Here is a 22,763-nt window from a genome sequence, read left to right as displayed (position 1 = left end):
AATTTCTAAGAAACATGATCGCGTAATCATATAGTTATTCCAAAGAGGGCATGACCACATGAAAACAAAATGGCAGAAAATGCTGCAGTATAACCATTTATTTAGCCACTGGAGGCCGTAGTACATTACATATTTTCAGGACTTGCAGGCCTACTACAATATTAGAAATAAGGCCCTTAAAACACAAACTACTCCCAGCTGCAAAACAAACGTTCGAGGTATGAGAGCGCTTAGGCATTGAATGGTGGGAGGGGTTATTATTTTGGGGTTACCATTATCCTAGTGTGTGGACCCAGAGATGACCTAAACAGAAAGTGTTGTGCTAGTGGTGGCCCCATTGTTCTAGGGCCACCACAGGCTGAGGTATGGGCAAATATGTTTAAAAGAAGAATGCTCGAAAACCATTTTGGACGAGTTTCCCCAAGTGCAGTGACTATTGTAGTATCAGCTGTCCCGCTGTGCCGGGACAGCTGCTTTGGTGATTTCTGTGTTTATATTTAGGTAAAGCATTTACCAATTACAAGAGTTTTTTTAAATCCATGGAGCACAAAGGGGAGAGACAAAACCAAAATTGAAATGACTCCAAATGGGTAAAAGCGTGAACAATGTGACGAGCGCTCCAATACCGCTGATCAAGTTCACTCCCTTCGCACTCAAAGTGCCATGGTTGCATGGAGCGCGAAGGAGAGAGTCAAAAGAAAAAAGTGGTTTGCTCTCCTGCAAGTATATCGGGAACCGTGCAATAATACATGCAACATGGTCTGTCTGCAAGGCGTAACAAGAGAGTCGCAAGGCGGGGCAAACAAAGCATTTACCAATGATATCAAGGGGTTGTTGAAAGGCAAGCCCAGGAACAAATGGAAGTGATGGGCGTGTTTAAAACCCACAGACTAAGTTACAACAGGTCGAAAAGCAGCACTTGCGCGCTGCCATGCTCAACTAAAAATAACAGATTTTCAATCATTAACTCCTGTGGAGCCTGCGGGGAAGTAGTGATGCTTAAAACATTGTGGCTTAAAATTTGTTACTTACCGCCATTGCAAGAATCTGAGTGCGTCTAGCTTCCAAAACTGCTAATTACCAATCGAAAACTTTTCTGTCACTGCTGAACTTTTGTTGAATTATTTGGTCAGAAGGTGAATCAGCCAGTGTCAAATCCAGACATCGCAATTCAAGGAATCCAGGGATGTTATTTAGATGCATGCAAACGTCACAAAGTGAGCAATGGCAGAGGCAGGGGTGACACGAAAAATACAAATTTAGTCCAGGAGGGCTATTGGCAGGACGTGCATGTGGCAACTCCTACTGCTCCCATTAACCCAGATATGGCTGCCGGGGTCCACCACAGCAATACAGAGTGACCATACTGAGAATGGTTGTAAGTCATATGGAGAGGAGACAATTGCTGAAAGTGTAAGCCTAAGAGCAAACGTGTCAAGACAAGCTGAGGGGTATGCCACACTGCTAGCTAGCCCCCTGGATAATTATAAACCCTGCTCTACCACTACTACTTTGATGGACAAAGATGACCATACCTTGGATGCACCCCCCATCCCTCACAGCCTACGGTATTTCCTTGGCTATGTTATCATCCTCCATACACGGCCAAAAGAACATCCCAGCAGGGATGCTGAGCTCAGGCCCACCATCAGACGGCTGAACATGACACATTATTTCCCTCTACTACTTCTACGTCGGGAGCCAACATGGTGGAAGTGGCAGAAATCGTGTCAAAATCACCTGAAGAAAAATCTGCACTTAATATCGTACTTTCATCCGAATCAGATGGCACAATATCAGCTCTTCAGGGTAAGCCGCCAATCCAGTACCCTTTCCAATATTATAAGGGGGTGGGAAAGTGGGGTAAATGCTGGTGTCTAATCCAGCTCAGTCAAACATAGGTGTGTCACTTCTCTACAATAGTGCTCAGCCCTTACTTGCTAGGCGCAGCTTACCTAATATCACAACCCACAATCTTGGGGAGAAAGAGAGCTGCGATCCAAGCTCTCAAACATCAATATGGAAAATGTCACTTACCCAGTGTACATCTGTTCGTGGCATGAGACGCTGCAGATTCACATGCTGTGCATTATTCTGCCATCTAGTGTTGGGCTCAGAGTGTTACAAGTTGTTTTTCTTCAAAGAAGTCTTTTCGAGTCACGAGACCAAGGGACTCCTCCCTTTCGGCTCCATTGCGCATTGGGCGTCGTCTCCATCTTAGATTGTTTTCCCCGCAGAGGGTGAGGTAGGAGTTGTGTATATAGTAAAAGTGCCCATGCAATGGAGTGAGTGTGTATGTACATAATGTGTATAAGAAATAGTATATATTTACAAATTTACAAATGTACAAGTTTCATCAACTTATGACGGAATATACACCTCCCCCTACGGACCCTGTGTACATTACACAACAGTTAACTCCTGATTCGGTGGTAGTAGGAGCAGCCTGGAAAAGGGCAAACTCACAAACTTCTGGAGACGCACCACCACCCGACAAAGAAAGTCGGAAATTAGATGCAGCAGGCAAAAGGGTGGCAGCACAGGCAGCCATTCAATGGCGAATTGCCAATTCGCAAGCTCTACTGGCAAGATATGACAGGGCACATTGGGACGAAATGCAACATTTCATTCAACACCTTCCCAAAGAGTTCCAGAAACGTGCCCAACAGGTTGTCGAGGAGTGCCAAACTATCTCCAACAACCAAATAAGGTCGGCTATGGACTCAGCAGACACGGCGGCCAGGACAGTAAACACGGCGGTAACCATTCAGAGACACGTGTGGCTACGTACCTCCGGATTTAAGCCAGAAATCCAGCAGGCTGTGCTGAATATGCCTTTCAGACGGACAACAATTGTTTGGGTCGGAGGTGGATACAGCGATAGACAAACTGAAGAAAGACACTGACACGGCCAAAGCCATGGGCGCGCTCTACTCCCCACAGAGCAGAGGCACTTTTAGGAAGCCGCACTTTAGAGGGTGGTTTCGGGCACAGACCACAGAGCCTTCCACCTCACAAGTCAGACCCACATACCAGGGCCAATATCAGAGAGGAGGTTTTCGGTGACAATATAGGGGTGGACAGTTCCCTAAAACAAGAGGGAAATTCCAAAGCCCAAAAACCCCACAAACTAAACAGCGACTCCAACGTCACAAACCCCCAACACACAACACCAGTGGGGGGGGGAGGCTCACAGATTACCAAAACTGGGAACACATAACTACGGACGCATGGGTCCTAGCCATTATCCAACATGGTTATTGCATAGAATTCCTACATTTGCCACCAGATGTGCCTCCAAGAGCACACAGCATGTCCAAACAACACTTAAACCTGTTACAACTAGAAGTCCAAGCATTATTACAAAAGGAAGCAATAGAACTAGTACCCAACCATCAAAAAGGAACAGGTGTTTACTCTCTGTATTTCCTAATTCCAAAAAAGGACAAAACACTGAGACCCATATTAGACCTCAGAACACTAAATCATTACATCAAATCAGATAATTTTCACATGGTAACACTCCAAGACGTGATTCCCTTGCTCAAACAACAGGACTACATGTCAACATTAGATCTCAAAGATGCTTATTTCCACATACCCATACATCCTTCCCACAGGAAATACTTAAGGTTCGTAATCCAAGGCGTGCATTACCAATTCAAAGTGCTACCGTTCGGCATCACAACAGCCCCAAGGGTATTCACAAAATGTCTTGCAGTAGTAGCTGCTCACATCAGAAGACAGCACATGCATGTATTCCCTTACTTGGACGATTGGTTAATAAAAACCAGCACTCAGCAACAGTGTCTTCTACACACAAACTACGTCATAGAAACCCTTCACAAGTTAGGGTTCTCTATAAACTACCAAAAATCACATCTACATCCGTGTCAAATACAACAATACTTAGGAGCAACAATCAACACACAAAATGGGATTGCCACTCCAAGTCCACAAAGAGTACAAGCCTTCCAAAATGTAATACTAAACATGCACCCAAACCAACACTATCAAGTGAGGTTTGTAATAAAACTCTTAGACATGATGTCTTCATGCATAGCCATTGTCCCAAACGCAAGACTACACATGCAGCCCTTACAACAGTGCCTAGCAAGCTAATGGACACAAGCACAGGGTCGACTTCAAGATCTAGTGTTGATAGACCGCCAAACACAGTCCTCGCTTCAATGGTGGAATCCTATAAATTTAAACCAAGGGCGGCCATTCCAAGATCCAGTGCCTCAATACGTGATCACAACAGATGCTTCCATGATAGGGTGGGGAGCACACCTCAACCAGCCAGCATACAGGGACAATGGGACATTCAACAAAGGCAATTGCATATAAACCATTTAGAGCGGTTAGCGGTGTTTCTAGCATTGAAAGCATTTCAACCGCTAATAGCCCACAAACACATTCTTGTCAAAACAGACAACTTGACAACAATGTATTACCTAAACAAACAGGGAGGGACACACTCATCACAACTGTGTCTTTTAGCACAAAAGATTTGGCATTGGGCGATTCACAATCACATTCGCCTAATAGCATAGTACATCCCAGGAATTCAAAACCAGTTAGCCGACAAACTGAGTCGAGATCACCAACAAACACACAAATGAGAAATTCATCCCCAGATACTACAAACTTACTTTCGAAGCTGGGTAACAGCACAAATAGACCTATTTGCAACAAAAGAAAACGCAAAATGCCAAAACTTCGCGTCCAGGTATCCACACCCTCACTCCAAGGGGAATGCGTTATGGATGAATTGGTCAGGGATATTTGCTTACGCTTTTCCCCCTCTCCCAATCCTTCCGTATCTGGTAAACAAATTGAGTCAAAACAAACTCAAACTAATACTAATAGCACCAACCTGGGCTCACCAATCATGGTATACAACACTACTACACCTGTCAGTAGTACCTCATATCAAACTACCAAACAGACCAGATCTGTTAACTCAACACAAACAACAGATCAGACACCCGAATCCAGCATCGCTCAATCTAGCAATCTGCCTCCTGAAGTCTTAGAATTTAGGCATTTAGACCTTACACAAGAATGTATGGAGGTCATTAAACAAGCTAGAAAACCAACTAAAAGACTCTGTTACGCAAATAAATGGAAAATATTTGTCTATTACTGCCATAATAATCAAATTCAACCACTACATGCTTCCGCAAAAAACATAGTAAGCTACTTATTACACTTACAAAAATCTAATCTAGCTTTTTCTTCCATTAAAATACATCTCACAGCAATATCTGCCTATCTGCAGATTACACATTCAACATCACTCTTTAGAATCCCAGTCATCAAAGCATTTATGGAGGGTTTAAAAAGAATCATACCCCCAAGAACACCACCAGTTCCCTTGTGGAACCTCAATATTGTATTAACACGACTCATGGGTCCACCATTTGAACCCATGCACTCTTGTGAGATGCAATACTGAACCTGGAAAGTAGCCTTCCTAATAGCTATCACATCTCTTAGAGGAGTAAGTGAAATACAAGCCTTTACTATACAAGAACCCTTTATACAAATACACAAACATAAAGTGGTTCTCCGTACAAATCCCAAGTTCTTACCAAAAGTTATATCACCGTTCCACCTAAACCAAACAGTGGAACTCCCAGTCTTTTTTCCACAACCAGACTCAGTAGCTGAAAGAGGCTTACATACGTTAGACATTAAAAGAGCACTAATGTATTATATTGATAGAACAAAACAGTTTTGCAAAACAAAACAATTGTTTGTAGCCTTCCAAAAACCTCATGCAGGAAATCCAATATCCAAACAAGGCATTGCCAGATGGATAGTGAAATGTATTCAGACCTGCTTTATTAAAGCAAAAATAGATCTACCTGTTACGCCTAAGGCGCACTCCACTAGGAAGAAAGGTGCCACAATGGCCTTTCTAGGAAATATACCTATGACAGAAATCTGTAAGGCAGCCACATGGTCTACGCCTCATACATTCACAAAACATTACTGTGTAGATGTGTTAACGACACAAGCCACAGTAGGACAGGCTGCATTACGAACATTATTTCAGACAACTTCAACTCCTACAGGCTAAGCCACCGCTTTTGGGGAGATAACTGCTTACTAGTCTATGCACAGCATGTGTATCTGCAGCTACACATGCCATTGAACGGAAAATGTCACTTACCCAGTGTACATCTGTTCGTGGCATGAGACGCTAGGTGTGATGGCTCTGCTTTTGACTGGGTCTTGAAACACCTGTTTGGCGTGTTTTAACATGACTGGTAACATTGGCAAACTTTGGTATTGGCTGTGCGTGGATGACAGGGTATTGAACAAGAAGTCATCTTCTATGGGCTCTGCATGTAATGCTACGTTATGAAAAGTAGCTGCCCTGGAAACCACCTGCATGTAAGCAGTACTGTCCTCCGGTGGTGATGGCCTTGCCGGGTAGCAATCCGGACTATTATCTGAGACCGGTGCATCATACAAATCCCATACATCCGGGTCATCTTGGCTCATCCCTGTGTTCATTGGTGACTGCATCATTGGGGGTGTCGCTACTGGGGACAGATGTGGCAAGTGCGGTGGCGATGGCTGTGGAGAAAACTGTGGTGGGGTTTTTTCTTTAGCCACTTTTGCTTTTGGCTGCATTTCCGCCTCATGGAATGCGAGCTTCAGCTTCATCTTTATTGGAGGAAGAGTTCCGATTTTCCCGGTGTCTTTTTGTATATGGAGCCTCCTCTGGGTATGGTCTGGCTCTCCAATGCCCAGTTCTTGTTCAAACCTGTTGCCTTGTAATTGTGAGGAAAGGCCCTGTTCGTCTGTATAGGAGCTGTGTTTCAGCTCCGAGGCTGCATGTTTCGGCACCGAAACCTTTTCGGCAGTCTTTTTCGGTTCCGAGGAAACCTTTTTGGCTTTCGGGGTGCCAATCTCTCGGTGTCGAGTCTGGTCGGAGCCGGTATCTCGGTGCCGAGTCTGTTCAGAGCCGGCATCTCAACCGGAGTCGGATGTCTTCGGCTGCTGGGAGGCCTTTTTCGGTGCCGATGTTTGGTCACTGTGTTTTCGGGTAAAGCCATGGCCTGTTGGCGGTGGCGTCCCCTGGGCCATCATGATTTTCGAGTGAGTTTTTGCCGGGGCTGGTTTACTCACGGTTTGTTGCCTCATCGGCTGCTCACTCTCGGGCTCGTCCAAGTCCGAATCTGGAATGGAGAATGTCTCCTCTTCTTCGACGTCGGGGTGTCCGGCCGGTGTCGACGCCATTTGAAGTCTTCGAGCTCTACGATCCCGCAGTGTCTTCTTGGATCGAAATGCCCGACAGGCCTCGCACGTATCCTCTTTGTGTTCGGGGGACAAACACAGATTACAGACCAAGTGATGGTCTGTATAAGGATACTTAGTGTGGCAGTTGGGACAGAAGCGGAAGGGGGTCCGTTCCATGAGCCTTGAAGATGGATGCGGTCGGGCCGACCAGGCCCTGCCGAGGACTGGAAGCCCCGAAGGGCTGCCGGAGCTCTTCTTTCTTCGGTGTCGATGTGCTAGCACTAACCCGGTACCAAGTGCAAACAATAACGTCGAATTTTCCGATTGATAACTATCTTTTCCGAACCGAAACACGGAGCGAAAAGGAACACGTCCGAACCCGATGGTGGAAAGGAAACAATCTAAGATGGAGTCGACGCCCATGCGCAATGCAGCCGAAAGGGAGGAGTCCCTCGGTCTCGTGACTCGAAAAGACTTCTTAGAAGAAAAACAACTTGTAACACTCGGAGCCCAACACTAGATGGCAGGGTAATGCACAGCATGTGTATCTGCAGCTACACATGCCATCGAACATATATATATATTTTGGCTAAGGTTAGACCTCAGGAAGCGGATGCTTTAAGACGCCAAAGGGAAAGACGCTTGAACTCAAATCTTTCTATAAGACATAGCTCTTATGGTTTAAACGCAGCGTTCCCCTAAAATGTGGCATAAACAGGCAGTCAAGCTTTGAGTCTTCCAATATGGCTCCTAACGAGGGGGTAAGAGCATCTATGGATTCAGACTGGGGAGTACACCAGGTTTCACCCCTGGATGCTAGGTGAATCCAGATAGATCCGAACCAGAAAAATCGAAAGGGGAATTCTACTTACTCTTCGAACTCAACATCTACAAAATCCATGCTCAGGACTATACTAAAAGAATTTTTTGGGTTAAAAGTAATTAGTCTACACAGGCCACTCAATTTTAGAATCAGACACACAATTTACTTCATTGAGCAGCCAATCACTGAATTTGTTGATACTACTAAAATTATTGAGACCAAGGTACAGATTCTGGAAGTTGCAGCATCTCAGGTAGAAAGGAAACAAGCAGCTATGAGAGATCAAATCAGAACTCAAACAGCAAAGTGAGGACCTTGTGAATCGATTCCGCACATTCAATTGCATGCAGTGGGAGTACGAGAAGGCTTAGAGCCAGTAGGTGGTACCAATCTTACACACCTGTCTATGATTAAGGGGCACCCCAGGCTCATTTCTACTCATGTTCTGGGCAGCTCAATGAACAAGGGCCCACTGATTCACTTTAGACTGTATGGGCACAGAGAGTGACAACAGTCCCATAAAAAGAGGAGCAGGTCCAGCACCATCAATGCTTATTTTTAGAATTTTAATATTTTAGATATTGAAGGAGTACCCTCCATTGCTAAAGAGGGCAGGAAACTTACTGTACCAAAGGGATACTATTTTTCAGAAGCTGGCCTGGGAGACAGCATCTAGGACGTGGGAAATGAGGGCCCTCACTTTTTCCTTATCTTTTAATATTGTCCCTTTGGTCTTTTTTTGGCTCTAATGGCTTGTGTCATGTGATACCAACGTTTACTCAAACAACTTCTTCTTATTAATTAAAGCCCCTAAGTAAATATATGAAGAGTTTTTTTTCTTTGTGTCTTCAGAAGCCACAACTGTTTTTGTCACCACTGTTAATATCCTTTCAATGTTGAAAACTTGGATTCCTGATGATCTTTCATTGTTGCCACATTCTAACTAGATGACTCTTAGCTACATTTGCCCCCTTGAGCGTTTTAGAAGTAGAATCAACACCTTTTTAGGTTATAGAGATGGTCTTTGGACTTAATACGATAGGAACCCTCCTTTCAGCACCTAGAGCTTTTCTATATGTCCTTTCTTTTAACTTCAACACCATCATTTTCAATTTTTTAAGCTTGGCAACTTTCTCCACAGCTCAGAAGGTTATTTTTGGAGGCACTGTAGATGCACCAACTTTAGTATTAGTGCTTGTCTGTGGGACATTGTGAGAACAGAATGATGTGCTGCTGCGAGTAAGTGAATAATACTCAAAAATCAGCATAAGACTTATTTCCCCTGAGCTTCCTCTGAAGCCACAACATACTCTTCCTACAAAATAAAGCTTAGACCCTTCTTGTTTGCGCGAACAGAAAAAGATTCTTCCAAAGAATCAATCTTTGTGTAATATACAAAAGTCATTTTCCCTAGAATCTAGTTTTTGTTTAAATAACAAAAGGCATAGCAGGCTCCCACTATGTCCTCTTAGTAATTGAAACTTGCAAATCAGGTGTCCATTGTTAATAACAAACTTTTGGTTGCAGTTCTAGAAAAACTTGATGATTCTATAAATCTGTGTTGAGGCGACTCAACAATGACTGATAAGCATTCTCAGATTTAGTTGAAGACTCATTAAAAAACCTTTTCTCCTCAATGTCTACCCCTAGTCTGGCTAATTATTGCCGTCTCTTGAAAATGTTGTTGAGTGCATCAGTATTTTTCTGCTCTTCTGGAAAGCTCACCCATGATACGTCTGATCCCACCAGCTGGCAAAATTCGAAAATGGAGGTGAAGTGTTAGGGCACGGTAAGTTTATGTCACTGGTCTATATTAGTGAGTAATGCTTCCTCCACCCTTTGATGCCCAAACTTTAAATTGAAAGTTTCAGTAACATTTGTGGACTGAGCCAGTAGATGGAGGAATAGTGCTTAGCATGCACATTGAGAGCATGCTAGCATTTCTGGCAAGAGCCAGAAATGGCTTTTGGTTCTGGAAGGATTTGCTTTGTAATGGACCTTCCCAAAAATTTCGGACTAGACAGACCCCATAGGGCTCAGGCTTGAGATGAGTTCAACATTTGTAAAACTACTCCTTAGCTTTAACACTATTGTGTAATGCAATGATATTTGAGCTAATCCGTTGTGCCACGGTCTTCCTAAATGAAGGTCCGAACTCCCCCGTATTTCATCATCTGTTCTCCAAGGGCCCTCCTAGTTCAAAACAATTCCTCTAAATCCCCAAAACCAACTTCCATTACATACCTCGTGAACTTTTCGGTGGTGTACTTTGATAGAGGCCAATGAGCGCGCACTGAAGTCACAATTCTCAAACTCGCAGTAGTATGTGGGACCTTTGCTGTGAGTGTCCAGGTGTCTACGGAGATCGATTAAATTCTTGCAGCTATTGAAAAAGTTTAAAAAGGGGGAGAGGGAATAAAATATAAATATTTGTAAAAACATAAGTGTCATCCAGTTCAGGCTTCACCTGCCCAAAGAACAGAATCCACCCTTCTGTAGCTATGATACATGTTAAAATTCAGCCTTGCTATGCCATTCAAAAAAAGATATTCATAAAAAGAAGAGGAACCACACAGACTTGAAAGAAAAAAAAAAACACTACTTTAAGGAACAAGTCAGATTCACCAACTTCTTCCTAATCCTCTGATCGGCTCTTTATGCCCATGTCCCACCCACTGATTGTTCACTTTACGCCATCTCCTTCCATGGCACTCTCATCACAAGTAATAATTTAATTAGACCCGACCTTCCTTGAGCTCAGCTTCTCTACCCCCTAAATCCTCTACTCCCTTTTTCCACCACCCCATACAGATGGACAAGGCTACATGCCCCCTTTGCCCTAGACCAGATCCACCATCATTCATTCCTGCAATCCCACTAAGTTAGATGCTTTGCCCCTCTAAACTTCCCTTTCTGGATCCTTCAGCATCTTCCCACTTAACACCCATTTTCCACCATTATGCTGCCTCACCTGTACTCGCAGAACTGGCACTTGTGAGGACGTTCGTCGCTGTGCCGGAAGCGCATGTGAGTTTGCAGCGCGGAAGGAAGAGGGCAAGTCATATCACAGAGGGGGCACTTGTAGTAATTCACTGCAAAAGAGAGAAATAACCAAGCAAGACCTCTTAGATGGGGACGTCTTAACTGCACTGTTGACTGTTGCAAGTCTTACTGTACTGTTGACTCACCATGATTCCGCATATGGTCACGAAGCAGCCTCTCTGTGGCAAACCTTTTGGAGCAGTGCGCACACTGAAAGTGCAACTCTAAGATTAGAGAGAGAGAGGAGACAGGTTAACAAGAGCGGCAAGGATAAGGCTGAACTTTTACTGTAAAGTTGAGTTTTTTTTTTTACCCATCATAAAAAACAAAGGCCAGAGTTTGATGTACCTCCTCGTAATGCCACATTAAACTTCACTACAGCTTCTCCCAGAAGTAGCATGGCATGGAATGTATCTGTTAAAAAATGTCCCTTGCTGACCAACAGAAGATACAATGGCGGATTACTCTGAGATCTCTTTTGTTAAGTGTGCCTCATTCAAAAAGGGCCCAGTGTCCATCTTTGGGTCTAAGAGAGACTGGTTTAGCTTGCTGTCTGAATACAGTGGCTAGAGCTGAGCATCATTGGTGTTAGAGGTTGCCAGAAGAGTGCAACAGCTCTCCTAAAGACTGGACATATAGAGTAAAATGGGATGTGTGTTCAGGGGGAGCAGGAGCGATAAACCCAGAGGTACCCCAAAAGAACATGAATTTTAGGAGGCTTAAAAGGAGGCAGACGCATCACATGACTGGCCAAATTAGGAAAAAGAGAACCAAAGCAGGCTGTACTAATAACATTGCTCTTAAAAGGTAAATCAAGAATAATTGCTCAAAATGTGTCAAAGCTAGAGAAGATTTAAAAGCTAAAACCTGCTAGTAAACCCTCATTTTGAGTGGCTTGCATATCATAGAGAGCTGCTACCACAACTGAACCACTACTGTGCTCAGAATGAAAGTCTGACTTGGAGCAGTCTAGGAGCCCAAGACACTCATGTAGGAAGCTGGCTATTTATATGGTGTACCAAAATGAGAGACACTGTGTACGGAGTCTAAACAAACCCCAGAGGAATTAGAGAGGTACAAATGACAACCCAAATGCTCTTTTGTGGTAATGTGGGCGAGCTGTTAGAAATATCAGAGGGTAGTGCCAAGCATGTATTGCACAGGCAGCAGGCGAGGCGCACACACACTCAAAGAAATCTGACAATTTTTATAAAAACAACATATTTATATAAATTTTGATACCAAGATCATCAGAATTGTGTGAGTACTTTTCGAATAATAAATGTTTACAATTTTCAAAAGTTGACAGAGCAATTTTTGGAAGGGTAAGGTTATTCTATAGGGGAAAAAATGTATTGCGTAAGGATACTTATCAGAGACTTATAGGGCCCATCTTCTGGAGTTAAGGTAAGTATAGGGCAAGGTCCAAGGCAGCACCTACAGGTCACTTTGGGAGGAACTGGGGCGCCTGGTGCCCTAATATTGCCCTATGGAAAAAGAAACATATACTGTGTATTTGGGCACTTAACGACCAACAGGACTGTTCTTCTGGAGTTAACGTTAAGTATGCGGCAAGGTCCAAAGCAGCTCCAACAGGTCACTTTGGGAGGCACTGAGGCATCCGGGTGCAGAAATGCTTTTCAGCCTCGGGTGCCCTATTGTTATCCTATGGGAAAGAAATAGACACTGCATACGGACAATGAGCAATGACTCAGACTGTTCTTCTGGACTTGAGGTAAGTATGGGGCAATGTCGAAGGCCACACCAACAGTTGACCTCAAGGGAGGTCTGAGGCTGCAAGCAGGGACTGGGCAGCCTATCCGGGAGAACCCACAGGGGGTGAGGGGGGGGCTACTTACCCATGGAGTCACTATGCCCCTTAAATAACCACTTCCATTGGGGAGTGGGCATCACCCTGCCCTAGAATTCCTAATTCCACCACACAAAATGGTGGAATTCCTAAGACTCTGTTCTTTTCAGGCTGGTCACCACAGAGGTGTGTCCAGCCTGCAAATGCAACATGCCTCCTGCATAGCTCATTTTCCCACCTGTCCAGGTGCCAAATGGCCCCTGGGGAGGGGAGCTGTGCTGCAGCTCTTGGAGGATCCTCTTTCTTACCCAATGACCTAGGAACCAGTGGCAGCACTTACTAGGGTCTTACAGGGGTGCTAAAGGGCCCAGCCACTTGGCGATCAAGTGATTAGGTGTCTTGTTTTGGGGAAGGAACACTGGCACTGGGCATCTGGTTAGCAGGCACCCAGTGCACTTCAGTCAAAGTTGCATCAACAACCAAGCAAAAAAGAAGGGGTGGGGGTTCTGCTACTATAACCCAGTTTCCTACAAGTCAAGATAGTGAGAGATATTTAGGCCAGTGTTCTTCAGTAAGTTTAAAAATTGCACAGTGGAGTGCAAATAGGACAATTACACTTCAAATTGGAAGAGTAATAGTTCTTGGGGAGCATGAGTAATTAAGGTACACACAAAAACGCCCACTGATAACAGATGCCAGCAGCTAAAGCACCAATACTGGGACAGGGTCATTGTTGATGCCAATTTCAGACAACTGTACCTGCAGGGCCTAAACCTTGTAGATAGCCAAAGTGCTCAGACAATGCCACATTTCTAGAGTGCAGCCGCAGGAGACTAAATTAAGAGTTCAACAATGCAGTTTATTTATTTTCCTTGTAAAATTCAATCCCTTTAGATGAATGATGTAGCCAACTGATCATACAAAGTCTAAATAGTCTGTAAAGGAGGAGAAAATAAAAAGCCTGTGATACAGGCCAGTAGGAAATGTTGTAAGCAGATGCAACACCAGGGTATCATTTGTCTCATTCAAGCAAGCTTATGTTATTTATTTTCTGTATTTGATTAGGCGGTGTCAGACTATTTTTTTGTAATTTTCTTGTGAGATTCATGGTTCCAAACTAACACCAAGAAATATGCAGTTTCTGTAGATGTTTTCAACCCCGTTTTCAGTCTAACTATTGCAAAACAGATAGCTTGTAAGGTGTCTGAACTCCAGTGTGTGCAAGTGACAGCAAGTAACGGGTGTGGCTTGCAGGGGTATTGTTTCAATAGATGTAGGGCCATCCCTTCAAGCAGAAATCTTTCTTTGCATTTTATTAGTCACCATCAGGGCTGAAAGCTTAGCAGTGGAAAGAGGAGTTTGCTGGAGCGATGACAAGCTTCCAGCGAGTCAAAGGTGTGGAACCCTCCTCTTTTCTTTTCAATGGGCCATGTGAGTTATAGGTTTTCTAATGCCCACAAGCTGTCCCTGCCAGCCAGTGCAGTTGGTAAAGAGTGGTGGGACATGGTCTGCAGCCATCTTGCTGTGACTGAGCTTCAGCCCAGTAGAGATCCAGTTGCAACAGAATGACCATTTGTTCCCTTAACAGGATTAAGGCAAATAGAAGGACACTCCAAAGGTGGTATAAAATGTGTATTGTCACTGGCAACAGAAACTGGAAAGGGGAGTTTATGAGTTAGTAAAGTATGCCGTCAAGAGCCCATTACCAGCCAACGTCGGCCAGCAATGTAGACAGAAATTCTGGTTGAAAGCAAATTCCCTGGTCAAAGAACACACCAGTGACATATCAGCGGTGGTTTATGTATTTATGAGAACTGAGATATATGATGCAAAGCCAAAGCTGTCACAGCTATCGCTGCTGTTTGCCACACACACCTCACCCAGTTTCTTCCAGGGGCCCACAACACCACTCTTAAATTTACATTATACACTGGGTCACTGCAATTATGCGTCTGAGGACCAAATTATTTAGCAGGTTTGACTACATTATGCAGCAAGAAAAGAAAAATTATGCAGCATTTAAGGCAAATTTTATAAAAGTGTTAATTCATTATTATGTTTACACATGAAAGACTGTGAAAAGATTTCCCCTTGTTACTAGTTTGACAACCAAACAGCAATAAAAAACTGAAAGCTGACCAGTCAACCTTTATGGAGCGCCTTCCCTTGTAGCACATGAACATGTGACCACGTTTTAGTAACTTTTAGACCGCTTGAGCTAGAAACATTTTTTACTAAAATTTTCCGATTACGTACCAGAAGATGGATTATGAGGCAAACGTGAAAAATCCACTATTCTGTGGAAAACACGGCAGCTGCAGAATTGCATGTCCTGCTTTTTGTGCCAAATTCATGGTGAGGCAGGTACAGTCAGCCTCCACTATGCAGCGCCTTGACCTGGGTATTCCCATTGTTTTTGTGCTCTGACAGCCTCACAAAGCTATGGGGAAAGGGTGACACTGATTTTGCCTATGAAACAAGCAGTTTTTTTTTAACTGAAACACTTGGTCTTTCAGAGTAGTGGGTTAAATGGCAGAAGTGAATAACAAAATGCAATTGTTAAAATATCTATACTCACCTGGAACAAGAGGCTTAAGCAGTATTGAATAGTTAGTAGATGGAGAACCCCTCTCACCCCGGAGCTTGGGCTATGGGAAGAGAAATTCCTGCAGCCCCACACTCCATGTGATACAATTTCCAGAAGAAAAGGGTGTCCGAATAGGCATGATCAATAATCTTCTATGCTGGAGCACAGGCTAGGTTTTACAGGAAATCAAGAGGGGTACCTGTAGGGACCGGACGCCATCCTACAATGCCTCTTCTTTCTCAGTTAAGTACTGGAAAGGATTTGGAATAAAGAAAAAGTTATGAGAAAGCATACCCAAGTAGTCCCTACCCACGTCGACATCTACACATCACAGAGACCACAGTGGGAATCCTTCCAGGTCCGAGAGGAGAACGAGCAGTTTAATTAAGCAAGGTAATGGCCTCTCAGATCTTTATTTGGCCTCCGTTCAGCTATCCTACATTCACTTTTCAAAGTCATGCGAGTTTGGAAAGTATGGTAGGAGGAGGTAATTAGTGCAATCTACATTCTAGCCCACATCTTAGCGTAGTCGGACCATGGCAGCCAAGCAACACTTTAGTAGCTGCACCTTTAATATCACCTTCCGTGAAGAAGGGTTCACTGCAAATAAATCTTAACCGCCAAGCAACAATGATCAGTGCTAGTTGGATGTTTTGTCTCAGTATATGGGCAGCAACATTTCATGGGACGGTGGTGCCCTGTATAGTGAGGGAGTTTTGTGCCTGGAGAACTTTATAGTCAAGAAGTGTTAAGAACGACAACAGTTCTTTTCTTAAGACTGGCACAAAACCCCCAAAATTGTCAAACTGCAGCCACCACGACACGGAGGTTCAATACAGTCCAAGATGACAAGAGGGATATGCACTCAACTCAGAGTGAGGTACACCGCAAATTAAATCAGCTCAGCTGACCTCTCATCTGAATTAAATTTCAAACGCTCTCAGAAAACATCAAGCAATCTAGGGCAGCGAATCTGCAAGTAAATCTAGATCACCTGGAAAAGCGACAGAGGTTTACCACTGATGTCTTTTGGCCATAATACTACTCAACTGCAACTGGATGACAAGGTATTCTCAAAAAATAAAAGCCCCAGGAAAGTGAGGCCGATCAGCAAAGGCGTAATTTAAAAAAATAAATAAAAAAAAGTGGAGTGAAATTAGACAAATCAGTAGTAACAGTTTTCATATAAAAAATGGCAAATAATTTCGATTTCCAGATAGTTCTAGATGAAAATGTCATTATTAGTGGCGTGGCAAGTACAAGATTCTGCACTCTAGACACATATAATGTATGAAAATCGTAAGTGCCTAGCACCATCATGCCACAGTTAGGACCTCAAAAGTGATCATAGCTCTTAGGTGTTAGGAGCAATAGTTTTCCTTAACACTGTATCTATTGTGGTCTTATGGGGAGCTCCAGATCTTGCCCAAGGAATTGCAGAGTACTCGATGGTCTAGAACTAATGTCAGTTTTTTGAAAGATGTGTTATAAAGTCTTTTCAAAAGACCTTCAAATTCCAAATCTAAAGATGCCGTGGTCTTAGTTTCCTATGATTTGGGTTCAGTGATACAGAGAACTATATCCCTGTGCACCTACCACGTTTAAAAAACAATATATATATATATATATATATATAGATATATATATATATATATATATATATATATATATTTTGGGTATTCCACACTGTCAAAGAATGGCTGAGAGGTTTGTTAACAAATGCCCAGTGGGCGGCCCAAGATCGGTGGACAAAGTTCACTGAAGGACAAATTCAGTAGACATACTTGATGTGATAGGCCACTCTGAGGGTAAGGTTGATTTTACATTTCAAACCCTACAGGTCACTGCAAAGATTTTCTGGTGATAGGTCGTGCCATGGTATAGTGTTAAAGCATACGCAGGCCAAGATGGCGGGCGCATAATCCGTCGGCTCCGAAGGGGCCTACCAATAATCTGGCGAACCGAGCCCAACCCTGGGGCCACCAACGAAGGCGCCGCATGCGGAACACGTTGGAGCGGACGGTGGACCGCGGTGACTGATCTCCGGGCCCCGGTGGCAACTCTGGCAGGCGCGGCGCGGCAGCCCTGACGAGGCGCGGAGTGAAGGCCGGGGACTCGAGTGACGGGGCCTGTCTGAACGCGGCTGACCCGGCCCACGGAGCAAGGGGCTGAGCTCCAGACTCCGAGGCCGCTGCTCCAGGAGAAATGGACTGCTTGCCCTGCTTGCGAAGGACCTGCCCCGCCCCAGGGGGAGTAGGTGGGGGGAGGGGGACCGCGTGATGACCGCCGCGCGGGGCTCCGATTGGGCGGAGCTACTAACCGGGCCCTGAACGAGTGGACAACACCAGGCCCCGCATTCAGTCTCGGTGGCGGAGTGGAGAGTACTAGGGGATGTTCCGGTTTCCCTAGCGGAGTGGGGACGACGCGGCAGGGCGAGGCAAGACGCCCATCCACTCGCGGCACCATTTGTGGGGCCGGGTCCCTTGACGACTCCGGTGTAGAGGCCCTGCTGCTGCTGGCCGCACTGGACCGCCGGGGCGCCGAGGCCACCGGTGGGGCCCTGAAGAAGACCAGAACCCATTAGCAGGCAGGCCCGAGGAGCCCCTGGAGACAACGTGGGACCGGCTGACCCTGAGAAGTCGGGAAGGACCTCGCGGCCCCTGATCCATTCCCTGCGGCGTTGGGAGGGATCCCGAGTTGATCCCAGGCCCGGCCTTTGAGGGACGGACACAGTCGGGCCCAGCCAATCCCACGTAGGTGCAATCAGCGTACCAAGAAACTACTGGCACACGACGACCAGGGGAGCGGACAGCTGATAGACCAGGACACTACCGTTCAGACATAGTGACCTGGGCTGGGAACACTTGTGACGGGAGCGGCGGGTGTTGGCGGTGTCGCAGCACAAGGTCACAAGCCACATTGAAAACCCTGGTAAAAAGCCCTCCAGCACTGATGACCTCCAGGAACTGACGCAGGGGTAAAGCCATGGATCGCACAATATCTGCCGACCTCAATGGGGGTGATATACGAGACGTCACGCAGTCAAAAGTCCAGGACACTCTAGACAAATTTTTGGGTGCAATCGAGGACACAAAAGCAACCCTACAGCACGACATTAACCAAGTCGCAGTAGAAGTTGGCCTCCTGCGGGCAGACCACCAAAAGCTGACAGACAGAGTTAAGGAGGCGAGGTCATGCTAGCGGATCTCACACCAAGACAAGAAGACCTAGCGGCTACAGTGTTGCATCTAACGGATAGAGAGACGTGGCTGGAACAAAGGGCAGAGGATGCAGAGGGGAGAAATCGAAGGAACAATGTACGGGTGGTAGGACTTCCGGAAGGTGCGGAAGGCACGAATATGGTGGAATTCCTGGAGGAGTGGTTGCGTACAGTCGTAGCACCGGGACGATTGGCACCGTTCTTCACACTGGAACGAGTGCACAGAGTCTCCACAAGACCCCTAGCACCTGGAAGGCCACCCCGTGTGGTAGTAACCACTACAAGGACAGACCATCCTGCTCCAGAGGGCCAGTGAGGCGGGACCCTTTAGAGTGACGAACGGAGAGGTGACCCTCTTCCCGGATTTTCCAAATTAAAAGAGCTTCTTTCCTGGCAGTGAAAAGGGCACTTAGGGACGAAGGGATCCAGTACTCGCTTCTCTTCCCGGCGATACTGAGTGATAGTGGAGGACAAGACCACATTCTTCCAGTAACCTGAGGAAGCATGGGAGTGGCTGGAGGCCCGCAGAGGACAGAGAGGTCAACGTGAGAGATCGGGCGATGCTGGACACGGTCCCAGGGGGGGCGGCGGCACCGGGCCCGCTCCCGAAGGAGTTGGGGAGGAGGGAGGCCCTGAGGGCAGCGGCCTCAGTGGGCAGAGAGGCTTCCCCACCGGGGAGCGATGAGAGACTCGGATGGCACCACCGTCTCGTCAGTGGAGGGCTCCAGCTGCTCGGGGCGGGCCTCGAAGGTGACTCAGCAGATCGCTGATGAGCTGTGGTAAATGTACCCATAAGCTGGCCCTGAGGTGAGGTGCACTGTGTGGATAGTAGGCTCCGACGGGCATGGACCCACCCCCCTACCGGCTTCTCGTCCACTCAGTTAGACTGGCGAGAACTATACTTACTTGGTTGACAAAGTTGCACTGTTGCACTGTTTACCTGGGCAGCCCACAGTTAGAGAGGCGCCGTGGGGTTGGGGAGTTGGGAGGTTTTTTAATTTTGAGTTCCAATGGTGCCTGGGGATTGTGGATTGTTCCCACGAAGCATATGAAAATGGACAAAGGGGAGCGGGATGCCGAGGGAGGTGGTCGGGCCCGCATTTTTCCTGATACATCTATATGACAGACTATAGTTTCCCAACGTGGAACATACGGGGGATGGGATCACCAGCTAAAAGGCACAGAATATTATCCCACCTAAAGAGGAGAGGCATACATGTAGCAATGCTACAGGAGACCCACTTGACAGCGAGTGAGGTGGAGAAACTGAGGCGTAGATGGAGAGGGCAGGTGTTTGCCACTAAGTACTCTGCCTATGCCAGAGGAGCGCTGTCCTGGGTCCGTGCAGGAGTCCCCTCCGAGGTAGTATCTACTGACATAGATCAGGAGGGCAGGTTCGTGATAGTAGAGGGGAAACTCCATGGAGTTCCAATAGTGTTAGGAAGTATTTATGCCCCTAACCAGGATCAGGTCCCCTTCCTGCAGCGTTTATCGAGCCACCTTACTCGTTAACAGCATGGAGAGTTGTTACTTGGGGGAGACTTTAATAGCATATTGGACATAGACCTGGACCGCTCCACCCCACGGCTGCAAGGAGCAGTAACGCATAAAGTACCTAAAAAACTAAGAGAGTGGATGCATGCTTGGGGATTGATTGACGTTTGGCGCGAACAGCACCCTGACGATAAGGACTATTCTTATTACTCAGGCCTCCATCGGGTGCATACTAGGATAGACAGGGTGGTGTGCTCAGCCAAGCTAGCAAGGTGAATGACCCATTCTGAATACTTGGGCGCACTTTATCCGATCACAATTCACTATTGCTCACCTGGAGGGTGACTGAAGACAGACCCCTCCCTCCCCAATACCGCTGTGGAGATTGTCCCCAGCTGCACTGGAGGACCAGGCATTCAGAGAGGCGCTCCGCTTATATCTGAGAGACCACATCAACATTAACAAGGGGTCTGCCTCCTCCAGATATATGGAATGGGAAACATTTAAAGTGGCAATGAGAGGTTACAGTATAGGACAGACAGCCGGGATAAGACGCACATTAGAACGGGAACTGATTAGTCTAGAGAAAACCATACATGAGGGGGAAAGAGAGGGAGCAGTGGAACTCCGGAACAGGAGGAGTACGAGCAGGCGAGGAGATCCCACTCTCAGGCTGACGAACAGCTCTGATGCCATTGCACGCAGAGATACTTAGCCTCAGTGCAGGCTGAGGAGGGCAGGTCCGGTAGTATGCTGCCATGGTTGGTGAGACCGGGAGGGGAGGGAGCACCCATTGTGAGTGTACGTGATATGAAAGGCGAGCGCAGATTCAGGCCGGGCCCCATAAACTATGCTTTTAAAGATTACTATACCTTCCTGTATAGGAGTCCGGGCAAACTCGAAACAGACCGCCTAGACAGTTTTTTTATGCCCGCTCCCACTGCCTACCCTAGCATGCGAGGGAAGGGACAGGTGGGCGGTGGGGTTTGGGGGGGGGGGGAGGAGGGGGTTGGGCGGTGACAGTGGAGGAGGTGCGGGAAGCCATCTCACAGTTAGCCCCAGGGAAAACACCTGGTACAGACGGTCTCCCAATGGACTTTTACAAGAGGTATGCGGCGCTGTTAGCTCCCCAGTTGGTGGAACTATATGTGGAAGCATTACACCGTGGCCTGCTACCAGATTCACTCAGGGAGGCCCTGGTGGTCCCTCCACCCAAGCTGAAATCGGGTGAAGCATCCGTCACCGATTTTCGACCACTATCAATGCTGAACAGTGATTTCAAAATTCTTAGTAAGATCCTGGCCAATCGCTTGCTTCAATATATACCCGCTCTAGTACACGCAGATCAAAATGGGTTTGTTCCGAACCGTAGCACCTCCCTGAATCTCAGACGCCTCTTTGCCATCTTATAAATGCCAAGGGCAGAGAGGCCCCCATCCGGGACGTTACTTGCAATAGATTTCGAGAAAGCCTTTGACTCGATCAATGGGACTACTTGGGGACAGCGATCCTTAGGATGGGTTTAGGGGTAAGATGGGTGGACCTGTTATGTGCAACCCCACTAGCGAGAGTGAGAACGGGTAGAACGATTTCAGAGCCCTACCCCATACTCAGGGGCACCAGGCAGGGATGTCCGTTGTCACCATTACTATTCGCCCTGGCTATTGAACCTCTGGCGGCCCAGCTATGGACAGAGGGCATGGGTAAGGGAGTGGAGTGGGGACAGACTGAACACATTATTTCACTCTACGCTGACGATATCCTAATCTACCTTAGAGATGGGGAGACGGGTCTTCCATGGGCCCTGCAGACTCTAGATTATTTTGGAGGTCTTTCGGGGTTACGCCTCAATAGGGGCAAGACATTCGTCTTCCCAATGACGGTGGGAGGTGACCAGCCCTCCTCGTTCCCGGAGGATGTGGTATGGGCACCGCACACTTTTAAGTACCTGGGTATACAGGTATTCCATGACATGAAAGACCTACGGGATGGAAATTTTGGTAGAGCGCTCAGTTCCCTCGGGACTTCTGTCGGTCACTGAAGCTATCTATAATGGCCAGGATATCATTGTCTAAAATGATTATGTTACCCCGCCTCCTTTATTATTTCGCTAACCTGCCGGTACTGATCCCGTGTCATGGTTCCGGGAGGCGAATACATTACTCAGGGACCTTGTATGGGATGGAGGTCGAAGGCGCACAGCAGTCTCGATTCTCTGTAGGCCGACCCTTGAGGAAGGACTCGGTGCCTCAGATTTTGAATTCTATTACTTGGCGTGCCAGTTACAGTGGACCTCCAGATGGTTTGCAGGAGGGGGTCGCCTGGACAGGTGTACTGCCAGCAGCGAGACAAGATGCCAGGAGATCATAACACAAATGATAAACCAGAGGGTGGAACCTCAGGAAAAAAGTGCAATGACAAAAGTTACCTTAGACTGTTGGAAGAGATGCTCGCGGCAGGTGGGGGTGGGCATGGCTTACTCCCCTGCCTTACCATTATCCATAGTAATGATAAATACGGCGGAAGGGAG

At 46.4% G+C, this 22,763-nt stretch overlaps 1 protein-coding gene across 5 annotated transcripts in view; it reads right to left on the bottom strand.

Annotated features, from left to right (window-relative positions):
* Positions 1-22,763, bottom strand: part of HINFP (histone H4 transcription factor) — a 162,944-nt gene that overhangs the window by 56,573 nt on the left and 83,608 nt on the right. For all 5 annotated transcript variants that reach the window (XM_069224822.1, XM_069224823.1, XM_069224825.1 and 2 more), the window contains 3 exons: positions 11,269-11,346; positions 11,052-11,172; positions 10,325-10,463 (listed from right to left, as the gene is read on the bottom strand). In XM_069224822.1, coding sequence (XP_069080923.1) covers positions 10,325-10,463; positions 11,052-11,172; positions 11,269-11,346 — 338 coding nt within the window. The remainder of the gene's footprint in view (positions 1-10,324; positions 10,464-11,051; positions 11,173-11,268; positions 11,347-22,763) is intronic.

Source organism: Pleurodeles waltl, chromosome 3_1, assembly GCF_031143425.1.
Source record: "Pleurodeles waltl isolate 20211129_DDA chromosome 3_1, aPleWal1.hap1.20221129, whole genome shotgun sequence".
Lineage (NCBI taxonomy): Eukaryota > Metazoa > Chordata > Amphibia > Caudata > Salamandridae > Pleurodeles > Pleurodeles waltl.
The sequence above is the reverse complement of the archived record's forward strand: the minus strand, read 5'-3'. Positions and strand labels throughout refer to the sequence as shown.